The following is a 12,263-nucleotide window of genomic DNA, read 5'->3' as shown; positions in this document are numbered from 1 at the left end:
GCAAATGGCAAAAAAGTGTAGGACTTGACTACATCACATGGGGCGTATAAAGAATCTGATAGGAGCTCATGCCTTTTATTAATTATATTAAGAAGCTTGATTTGCTTTGGACATTTAGGTACGTCTACGTCTTGCCCACACAATAGTGGAGTAGCAGCCCAACCAGGTTTGTTTTATACTAAACCTTGAATTTTTTATCCATTGCTGAAAGCAGCCCACCCAGATTGGAGCCCAAGTGCCATCAAGTCGGCTTTAATGACTACAGCCTGTACTATGGACAATACCAACTCCCCTCTTCATGATGCTTCAGACAGTGGATTTCCACACCCATGGGCATATGGCTCGGGCCACGTCAACCTGCAAAAGGGCCTCTCTGTAGGCCTTGTTTATGATATTTCAACTGAAGAGTGCATGGCATTCTTGTGCTCTTTGAAATACACCGCTGAACATGCCCGAACCATCGTCAAATGCCCCGTCTGCTGTTTGAGAAAATTCAACAATATGACACAGTTGATTTCTATGAAAGATCTTTTTCTTTCTTTATCTATGCTTTGGCTAAAATATCCTTTTATTTTGAGCACTATTAAAAACAAAATTAACAAGTTTCTCTTTCTTTCTCACATTTCTCTTGTAGCAACCCCATCTGTGTGCCGGGGTAATTTAGTCATTTTGGTATGATTTGGGTCTTCCAAAAGATTTGACTATGTTGAATTTTCAAAAGGGGTATTATATAATATGATATATGATATGAAAAATTATATTTTTGATACACGATTAAATTATTATGTTTTGAACTTTTTAAATCATTTATTTATAAATATATATATTATTTAATAAAATTAATTGAATTATAGTTTTCTAAAATATAATGTAAACATATAAAAAAATATGAAATATATAGAGAAAGAGAAAAAATGACAAAATAAATATAAAAAAATTGTATACTTAACTGTTTATTGGAAACTATTATCAAACATAGTTATATATATATAAAGTAAAAAAATACGGTTTATAGTTTGGTGCAGTTTGAAAATCGTCTAAATCGTAACCCAAACTCAAAAAAAGGGTTTAGAAAATTTTTAATGCAAACCAAACAAAACCTTAACTTTTAAACTGTTCAGTCTAGTTTTATGATTTGAATCGAATTATATACACTTTATTTTAACAAGTTTTCTTAAATAAATACAAACTCAAACTTCAAAAGCAAATCAAAAGTGGAATCTATCCAAGATTCTAAACATGATTGATGATGGTAGTTAAATTAAGTAAATAATTTCCATTGACATATATGTTATGGTATAGAAACTATCAAAATTGAAATATAGTTTAATGCCATTTTGCTAAGATTATAGTGGCAGTTTACATATATAGTTTAAAATTTCAATAAAATTATATATATATATTTTTTATATATAATTTATATATATAGATGATTTGTCATGATGTGATTGAATGATTTTGTAATAAAGATAAAGTAATACCTAATCATATAATGACATATTACTTGAATATTCAAATTGCATATTAAAAATGTGTATTTATAACATTATTCTTAAAATTTATTTTATAATATTGTAAAGCATCTTGAGAGGGTGGGTCACTTTGTGAGCAGAAATAAAAAATGGGCAAAGAGTTTACTTGCAAAGACTTGTATTATGGGGTAAAGACAACCCCAAGTCAAGAATGGTGATGAACAATAAATAAAAGCTAGAGAAATTGCTGCGTAATTTCAGAATTTGAATGCATTAGTTGAACAAGAAATTGATGTTGATTATAAGTCATAAAGCAAGTAGCATTTAGTCTTTGAGATAATGACTGTAAATTGGTCAAAGGTAGTGTAAGCATTATGCCTAGATCTGGTAATTCATGTCATTAGATCGTATTCATATCATAATAATTTGGATTCCGTGTTAGAAACTTTCAACTCTAATCTGATCTAAATTAAAATCATATCAACATTTTTTACCCTAACCTAACTATTTAATATTGAAATTGATTCGACCCAATTTAATTTAACCTAAAATTATTTAATTGTTTTCACTTTTCAAAATATTTTTATTATTTTAATTTTTTCACTAAATTATCCTAACCTATTATTAATAAAACATACAATATAATATTTTGTTTTATTAATAAATAATCTAAAAATTTACATACGAAAACTTTTAAAACACATTAATAATTTGGCTAACAAAATCAAATAAAATTAATTTTTTATATTTTCTGATAAAGGGAACTAAACTATTAATATTTTCTATTGAGTGTATCAAATAAATATAATTATGATTGTTTTGTTTTGAAAGCAAGGTAATTAATCTGACTCATTCAATAGAAAATTGTGTAAGTTCATTTTTTTTAATGAAGGGATTGAAGTTTTTTTCTTATTAAATGAATAACTCTCTTTTATTTTTATTTTGATGAGACTAAATTTCTGTTTTTATAGCATAAATTTGGGCTAATGATGTGAATTTTTTGCATTAATTCATAAATAATGAGTGAGATAATTTTGGCTAATGAGGACAATTTTTGGCAAATCAAACTGGGTTGTTTTCTTTTTAAGGGGATTGAATTTTCAAATTATCTATTAAGAGACTAAACTTGTAATATGTTATTAAAAAGCAATTCTAACATCTAAATATCAATTATGTCTTTTTTATAATTTCTCTATTATGTGTCTTTGTTTGAAATTATTTTAATTAAAATGATGTTTATTGATGTAAAATCTTTTATTTTTTAAATGTATTTTGTTTATTTAAAATTTTTTAATGAGAATGACATTTTATTAATACCCAAATAAACTTTTTAAGGAGACTAAATAATAAAGAAATTTCAAACTTTTAACTTAATTTTTTTTTTATTATAAGTAACATATTTTGGTTAGATTTTGTTTATTCTAATATATTTTGTGAAAATAAATTCGAAGAACGACTATAATTTCATGCCACGTTGTTAAAATATTATTAAAATTTAAAAAATTATAAATAAAATATTTTGAATTCATAATGAAAACAAATGATTAATTATAAGTTTTTTGAAAACAATAATTTAGTAAATTTTATTGATCAATCAATTCAATAATTGATATAAGAATGCATGATGGAGAGAAAAATAGCCAAAAAAAGAAGATAAAATGCAATAATGGAAGACTTGACTACATCACATAGCGCGTACAAAGAATCTGGGAGGAGCTGAGGAAACAATTCTAATCTCTAGATATCAATTATGTTTTTCTTATAATTTTTCTATTATGTATCTCAGTTTGAAATTATTTTAATCAAAATGACTTTTTTTTTTAAATGTATCTTGTTCATTTAAAATTTTTTAATGAGAATGATATTTTATTAATACTTAAATAAACTTTTTAACAAGACTAAACAATAAAGAAAATTCAAAATTTTAACTAAAAATATTTTTTATTTTAAAAAATAAAACAACATATTTTGATTGGATTTTATTTTATTCTAGATATATTTTGTGAAAATAAAATCAAAGAAAGAGTGTAATTTTTGGCTTTTGGGGGATTGAAATAACTATATTTGCACATAAAAGAGTATAATTTTAAACCATGTTATTGAAATATTATTAAAATTTTAAAAATTAAAAATAAAATATTTTCAATTTATGAGGAAAACAAATGGATAATTATAATTATTAAAATAAAAAATATATATATTAATTAGTGGTTAAAGGGTTGAGTAAAGGGAATAGGTGAGACATCTCAATCATCATTCCCTGTCTCTTAATTTGTTCTATATAAAGATATGAAGAATAATTCGAAGAATGATTCTCTGTTATTCATTTTTCATTTTTAAAGGCATGAGCTATAATTAACACCTGAAAACAATATGATAGAGTTGGCCTTGGCATCACAATCAAACAACCCAAAGTTGATTTTTATGAAGGCCAAAAGACTTTCTTTTCCCACCCAAGGTTTAGTGGAAAGACAATTCTCAGTCATTAATTTTACAAAAATTCAAATATTTATTTATTTGTTAAAATTTATTATTAAGATTAACGATAAAATTATTATTTAGTTAAAAATATTATTAGTTAAATAATAATTTACCTTTAAAATTAATTATTTTTATTAATTTTAATAATTTATATATACGAGTTTAGGTTTTTAATAATTAATGTGTGAAAGATTAGATTTGCATCAAACCTTGGGTGGGAAATAGACATTTGGCCAAAGAAAAAATCACAAAGCATATGCTATTATTATGGTAAAGTGTCCCATTTTTATAGAACGATTTTAGAAACAATTTCAAAAAACAAAAGTAGTCATCAATGGTGGCCATCTATATCTCCATTGACCCTCGTGCTCACAAGAAAATGAAGGTACAAGATTTTATTTTTATCTCATTAAATAATAAATAAAAATAATTATTAAGCATAAGTTAATACTTATACAGTAAAAATAAGGATAACAATATGAGAGGTATGATTTGTTTTTTGATTGAGTGAATCGATTTTTTTTAATTGAAAAACTGAACTCTCAAGCTTTTTTATTAAGAAAATTAATTTTTTATATTTTCTGATAAAGGGAACTAAACTATTAATATTTTCTATTGAGTGTATCAAATAAATATAATTATGATTGTTTTGTTTTGAAAGCAAGGTAATTAATTTGACTCATTCAATAGAAAATTGTGTAAGTTCATTTTTTTTAATGGAGGGATCGTAGTTTTTTTATTCTTATTAAAAAAATAACTCTTTTTAATTTTTATATTAATGAGACTAAACTTCTGTTCTATTGCACAAATTTGGGTTAACCTCTAACATCATTAAAAATTAATGATATGAATTTTTTGTATTAGTTCATAAATAATGATTGAGATAATTTTGGCTAATGAGGATAATTTTTGCCGAATCACACTTGGTTGTTTTCTTTTTAAAGGATTGAATTTTCAAGTTACCTATTAAAAGACTAAACTTGTAATGTGTTATTCAAAAACAATTCTAACCTCTAGATATCAATTATGTTTTTTTTATAATTTCTCTATTATATATCTCAATTTGAAATTATTTTAATCAAAATGATATTTATTGATATAAAACCTTTTATTTTTTAAATATATTTTGTTTATTTTAAATTTTTTAACGAGAATAATGTTTTATTAATACCAAATAAACTTTTTAACAAGAATAAATAATAAAGAAAATTCAAACTTTTAACTTAAAAAATCTTTTATTATAAAAAACAAATTTGGTTAGATTTTGTTTTATTCTAATATATTTTGTGAAAATAAATTCAAAGAAAGAATGTAATTTTCGGCTATGTTGTTGAAACATTATTAAAATTTAAAAAATTATAAATAAAATATTTTAAATTCATAGTGAAAATAAATGGTTAATTATAATTTTCTTGAAAATAATAAATTAATAAATTTTATTAATCAATCAATTCAATAATTGATTTAAGAATGCCTAAAGGGGAATAAAATAGCCAAAAAGAAATGACAAAATGCATTAGTGGAGGGCTTGACACGTGGGGCGTAGGAAGAATATGATATAGGAGCTGAGGAAAGATACAAAGAAAGAAAACAATATGACACAGTTGGCATCACAATCAAACATCCCAAAGTTGATTTTTATGACTAAAATATTCTTTTATTTTCAGCACTCTTCTTACAAACAAAATTAACAACTTTCTCTTTCTTTCTCACATTCTTCCCTTCTTCTTACAATCTTAAATCTTTCCTTATTTCCAGCTATCGAACCATGGAAGTCGTTCTTGAGCCTGTCGTCTCCGAACTCGTTAAGGGTTGCTTAAGATATTGGGCTCCAATGAAGTGCGAGACTTTGCCCGGCAGCTTGTTGGAGGGGTAGATTCAGAGATCAAAGAGCTGGAGAACAAGTTGACACGCATTGGAAACCTTCTTCGCAATATGGAAGACAAGCAACTGCCAGATGATAGCGAAAAGAACTGGTTTGACAATCTTCAACAGTGGGCTTATGATGCTGAGGACTTACTAGATGAGTTCGCCTACGAAGCTTTGCGACACAAAATGAAGCCACAACACCAGGCTAGCTCTAGCAAAGGATTTAGCTGCCTCCCTGCTTCTTTACCTATTCCTTTCTTCGCTGTCCAGATGGGGTTCAAGATCAGAGAAATCAATAGCCGGTTGGATAAACTTCGCCAACAAAGATCAGCTGAACGTGAAGATCAAAAGCGTTCTGGACTGCCACCAACTAACGTCGCTGCACCGCCAAAACCAGAGGAAACTTCTAGCGTCCCACTCGGACAAGTTTATGGCAGAAACGAAGATGAAGTCGAATTACTGAAAATGGTGAAAAGTGCTGCCAACTTTCAACTAATAGCAGTTGTCGGCGTGGGAGGGATCGGCAAAACAACAATTGCTCGAGAAGCGTACAATCACAAGGAGTTGGAAGATATCAAGTTTGAGAAAAAAGCGTGGGTGTGTGTTTCAACCACCTTTGACGTTCTCACAATCTCAAAGAAACTTCTTCAGCAATTCTCGTCCTCCGTTCCAGATAATTTAAATGATGTCCAAGTTCAGCTGAAAGAGGCAGTAAGTGGAAAAAAATTCTTGATAGTATTAGACGATATATGGAAGGTGGAGTATATCGAATGGGAAAAGCTTAAGTCTCCTTTTGCAGCTGGTGCTCTTGGAAGCACGATGATCGTGACAACACGCCATACAGATGTTGCACAAACAATAAGATGCTCTCATACTTATCAATTGAAGCTTTTATCGGACGAAGCTTGTAAATCCTTGTTTAAGGAGCATGCGTTTGGGACTGGTGCAGCTGCTAATTCTGATCAAATTTCCATTTCAATTTTTGAAAGAGTTGTTAAAAGGTGCAAAGGCCTACCACTGGCAGCAAAGACCCTCGGTTGTCTTTTACGCTCTAAGCCGAGTGACACTTGGGAAAAAATATTAGATAGCAAAATATGGAGTACATTTAATGAAAGTGATCACATTCTCCCAGCATTAAAGCTAAGCTATCAATATCTTCCTTCGAATCTAAAAAGATGTTTTGGCTATTGCGCAATATTTCCTGAGGATTACGAATTTGAGGTGAAGGAACTTGCACTTTTGTGGATTGCAGAAGGCATTGTTCAACCATCTGAGAAGCAACTAGATGAGGCAAGTGAGTGTTTTCATAAATTATGTTCATGGTCGCTTTTCCAACAATTGAGTAGTGATAGTTCTAAATATGTTATGCATGATCTTGTTCATGATCTTGCTCGATGGGTTTTTAAAAGAATCAGTTTTAGATTTGAGCAAAATATTGTTGAGTTGCCAGAAACGGTGCGTCATTTTACTTATGAACCTGATTATTTTACTAGAAAGAATAAATTTAAGGCCTTGGAAAAAGCAAAAAGTCTAAGAACATTTTTGCACGTGAGACATGGATTTAGAGGTTATATTAGTGCTACAGTTATTTTTGATTTATTGCCAAAGTTTGAAATGTTGAGAGTATTATCTTTTGAAGGATATTGAATTGTTTATTTACCTGATTCAATTGGAGATATGATACATCTAAGGTATCTCAACTTCTCTTATACTAACATAAAAAGTTTGCCTGAGTCAACATGTCAATTATTCAACTTGCAAACTTTGTTATTAAAAGATTGTTCTTCTCTCCTGAAGTTACCTTCTAAAATGAGATATTTGACCAATCTATGTCATTTTGATATAAGTGGTAAAAATTTATTAAAAGAGATGCCATTTGGAATGAATAAGTTGAAAAATCTTCAAATATTGTCTAATTTTATTGTGGGCAAGGATACAGGTTATAATTTGGAAGATTTGAAGAGCTTAAATTTTCTTCAAGAGCTTTACATTTCAAAATTACAAAATGTGACAAATCCAAATCAAATACGAGGGCAAATACTAAGCAATAAGAACAATCTAAAAGTGTTGTTACTAGAATGGGAATATGAAGAAAACTCACTAAAAGCAGATGTAGAAACGGAGCTACTTGACAAGCTAAAGCCTCCTAGCAATTTAAAAGAACTCACAATCCGAGGCTATGGTGGTGAAAGTTTTCAATCTTGGTTAGGAGATTTGTCATGGCTCTCTAATTTGGTGGTTCTTAAATTAGAAGAATGTGAGAGGTGCACGTCTTTGCCTTCACTTGAAATGTTGAGCTCACTTGAAGACTTAACCATTAAGGAGATGACAAGTCTAAAAAGAATAGATTTTCAAACACCTTTCAAGTCATTAGAATTTCTTCATTTTGAGGATTTGAAAGAATGGGAGCATGGGGACGGTTGGAGAGGAAATGAAATTTTCCCTAAGCTGCGTGTGCTTTCTATTGAAAAATGTCCCCAACTTACTAGAAAAGTACCTGATCGTCTTTCTTCATTGGAAAGATTTGTCATTAAGGATTGTCCAAAGTTGGTGGTCTCATTCTCAAATTATTCAATACATTGCAAATTAGAAATTGATGATTGTGAAGGAATGGTATGTAATGATGGTTCAATTGATTTTAAGTTGCTAGATTCTAGATATCTTGCAAATATTCCGGCGGTTGAAGATAAATTAAAGAAAGGTTCTCAAAAAGTGGATCTTTTACAGATTGTTTGCAATGAAGAGATTATGAAATCATGACAAAGTTTGGAAAACATCAATTTTTTTTCTAATATAAATTCTCTTGAGATTAGTGAGTGTCAGAATCTAAGATCTATTGGAAAGGGCATGATGCCTTCATCTCTAATAGAACTTAAGATTAATTTATGTAGGTGTCTAACATTTGTTAGTAATGATGTCCTACCTTTATCTCTAAAAAGGCTTAGCATTCTATCTTGTGGAGAACTGAAATTTTTGAAGGATTTAAATGTTACTCTTCTCGAAGACTTAATGATTTTTCATTGTGATTCTCTCCAATGCATATCATTAGATGGTCCGTTGCCTGAGACACTCAACCAACTAGAAGTTCGTCATTGCAAAGCGCTGGAAACATTATCATCTAGTAGAAATGAGTACCTCCCTAAGGCACTTAAATCCATCTGCATCCATCGTTGTGAAGAGATAAAATCAATTGGTGAGTCCTTTGATAATAGCACGTGTCTTAAAAATATTACTTTAGAGGATTGTGAAAATCTTGAATCCTTACCTTTAGGTCTACATCATCTTCCTTGCCTTGAGTCTATTGTAATAAGATGTTGTCCAAAATTGTCGGTGAGAGAAGGTGTTCCCACCAGCCTTAGACAACTCTTAATTAATGAATGTGAAGATGACAAGGGACTGGGAATGCTCACCTCTCTAAAAGAGTTGCAAATTAAATTACTCCCACAGCTTAAATCCATCTCAGACCTGACCAACCTCACCGCTCTTGAAAGGTTGGATATCATTTCACTCCCACAACTTGAATCCATCTCGGACCTGAACAACCTCAACTCTCTAAAAGAGTTGCAAATAAAAAACCTCCCACATCTTAAATCCATCTCAAACCTCACCAACCTCACCTCTCTAAAAAAGTTGCAAATTGAGAAACTCCCACAGCTTGAACTAATTCCAAATCTCAGCGGCCTCACCTCCCTTAGACAGTTGCTGATCTCTCATCTCCCGCAGTTTGAATCAATTCCAAGTCTCAGCGGCCTCACCTCTCTTATAGAGTTGTTCATTTGCGACTGCCCTAAGCTCGAATCAATGCCATTTCTCAATGAACTCACCTCTCTTACAAATTTCGAGATTTGGGAATGCCCAAGGATCAAATCAATTCCAAGTCTGAGCAGTCTCTCCTCTCTTACAGAAGTCATCATTGCGGAATGCGCAAGTCTTATATCAATTCCACATCTCTGCAGCCACACCTCTCATGGAAGATTGTTTATTAGAGATTGCCCAAACGTCAAATCCATTCCAGATCTTGGCAACTTCAAAGATTTATCAATTATGAGATGCCCAAAACTCAAATCCCTGCAAGCCCTGCAATCCTCACTTCAGTCTTTAAGTATCAGATATTGTCCACTGCTTATAAAACGATGGAAAAGTGTTACGGGAAAATATTCCTCAAAGATTGCTCAAATTCCTTATGTTGAAATAGATGCAAAAGTCATCTACAATTCAAAGGAGTTATCATGGATTTGATTAATCGAAGGTATTTCTTGATCTCTACTATTGTCCAGATTTTTATGTAATACAACATTTTTCTTTAATTTTGAAGTTAAGAAGTTATTAATCTCATTTGAACTTTGGCAGCTGATGGTCAACAAGAATCTCCGAATTGTAGTTTCCCCAGGTAATTTATTTAACTTTAATCAACTTAACATAATACCTTGTATCTCTAATTCTAATCCAACTTTTCTAATTTCATAAATTTGTTGTTAACTGAAGAAACTTGCAGATGAGGAATATTCCAATTTTTGGATTTATTAATACTAGTAAGTTCTTCATGTTCTTGTTTCATTTTTCAACTCCTAAGAGAATCTATCAACAACAGCTTAGATAATATTATGCTTAGCTTTTTGTGAGTTTTGAATTCAGGGAAGAAACATTTAGAGGCAGAAGTTGAAATATATTCCATTGAATTGATTTGAAGCTTATCTCTTTCAATTTAGGTTTGTCATCTTCTAACATATGGACCATCCTAAAATTTAACTTCTACTTAGTTGTTTTTTGATAATAACTCCTTTGCCTCAAGTTTATTTAATAGATTTTCATAGCTTATTTAAGGAATCATTGTTTACTTATTCAATGTAAATAACGCAATGCAGGACTCCTATGCTTAGATTCACTGTTGCAGAAATCACCAGAAAGGCTTAAAATGATCCCAAATCATTTCTGTTTCGCACATCTAATTACACATTTTCTACCTTACTCTTGGGTTTATATATGGAGTTTGCCAATTGATGAGAGCAAAACCAGGTAATTGACTTCTATATATTTTGCTGAAGCAAAACAACTAGTAAATTTTCACCTTATGCAAGCATGTGATAGATTCTTTTTGAATTTTTGTTTCCTCTTATGTAGACACTTATTCTTTCAATTTCTAACAGGGTCATTGAATACAGATTAGATGACATTATTGTTTAATTTGTATGAGTTTAGAGATTTGATGCAAATTTCATAATTTTGGCTTCTATTTCTATGCTTATACAATTAAGGGCAGGAATGTGTAGAGGCACGTGTTGAGCTATCTTCATTCTCAAATTGAACAATTGATTTAAAACTTGATCTCCTTTGGTTTTAGGTATGTCAGTACTTCAAACTTCTAAACCATTATATTATTTTTATTTCTATTTTTTTGTTGTTTTGAGAATAACTCCTCTACCTCAAGTTTAAACTTTACTAACTTTATTTTTACTTTTATTAGATTATTTGATTAGAACATAATTTTGAGTTGCCAACAAGATTCTCAGATTGGAGGTTTATAAGGTACTTGTAATGTTTTGTGTCAATCTCATTTATGGTTGAATTTAAATTTTAGTACATGTAATTTAATTTAGTATTTTATCTTTTTTTTTTTTCCCAGCAAGAAGCAAGTAAATAATTGAAAGTGGTTCCTTTGTTCCAAAACTTCTGTACTTTGTCATCTCATGGATTGTCTCAACTCTTGTGGTTCCAAGGTAATCAAAAGTAAGCAATACCTGCAATTTTTGATAAAATCATAAGCTAAAGATCCTTGCTACTTTCTCTTCCAAATCTGGGTTCTACTATTTTCCTTCTGATTCATTTTTCTTCAGGTGCCACTGTCTCCAACTTAATACAAGAACTGTTAGAACCTAAATCCTGGCATGTCACAGATCTGAACTTACTGGTGTGTCTGCTTGCTGAAATTACAATACCAAGATTGTATCTTCTAGCTGTTCAAACGGTTAATCAAACAGCATTTTTTCTGTTTGTGTGTATCGTATTTTTATTGTTATCTCATTGTTTTTGTTTTGGACAAAGATATATTGTGAAATCCATCATTGTTAATCCATGGTTTACTTTTTATAGCTTATTTAAGGAATCATTATTTACTTTCTCTATGCAAACAACACTATGCAGGATTCCGACACTTAAATTAACATTGCAGAAATTGTTGGGGGGCTTAGAGTTTTCATTCTCCGACTTCATGTAAGCATATTTAAACTTTCAACAAGATCAAAAGTTTTTTCTGCTTCACACATCTTATTGTGTACCCAACTCTTTGATTTGCATATGGAGTCCACCAAATGGTGAGAAAAATTAAGAGATGAACCTCTATATATTCTGCTAAAGCAGCACCACCAGTCAATATTCATCAAAGAAGTACGTGAGATATTCTCTCTCGATCCTTTTACATTTTCCCACCATCATTGCACTTTT

At 30.1% G+C, this 12,263-nt stretch overlaps 2 protein-coding genes across 3 annotated transcripts in view; both read left to right on the top strand.

Annotated features, from left to right (window-relative positions):
* LOC123220615 (putative disease resistance protein RGA4) overlaps positions 1–12,263 on the top strand; it is a 93,906-nt gene that overhangs the window by 79,746 nt on the left and 1,897 nt on the right. The window contains exons 8-11 of one of the 2 annotated variants that reach the window (XM_044643083.1): positions 11,446–11,549; positions 11,657–11,730; positions 11,964–12,032; positions 12,123–12,206. The exons of the other annotated variant lie outside the window; for it this stretch is intronic. The gene's annotated coding sequence lies outside the window, so the exon portion shown is untranslated. The remainder of the gene's footprint in view (positions 1–11,445; positions 11,550–11,656; positions 11,731–11,963; positions 12,033–12,122; positions 12,207–12,263) is intronic. 2 annotated transcript variants of the gene reach the window in all.
* LOC123220842 (putative disease resistance protein At3g14460) lies at positions 7,692–8,582 on the top strand. Its single transcript, XM_044643435.1, has one exon. The coding sequence runs from the start codon at positions 7,692–7,694 to the stop codon at positions 8,580–8,582; it is 891 nt and encodes a 296-aa protein (XP_044499370.1).

This window comes from Mangifera indica, chromosome 7 (genome assembly GCF_011075055.1).
Source record: "Mangifera indica cultivar Alphonso chromosome 7, CATAS_Mindica_2.1, whole genome shotgun sequence".
NCBI classification, from domain to species: domain Eukaryota; kingdom Viridiplantae; phylum Streptophyta; class Magnoliopsida; order Sapindales; family Anacardiaceae; genus Mangifera; species Mangifera indica.
This window is presented reverse-complemented; position numbering and strand designations above follow the sequence as displayed.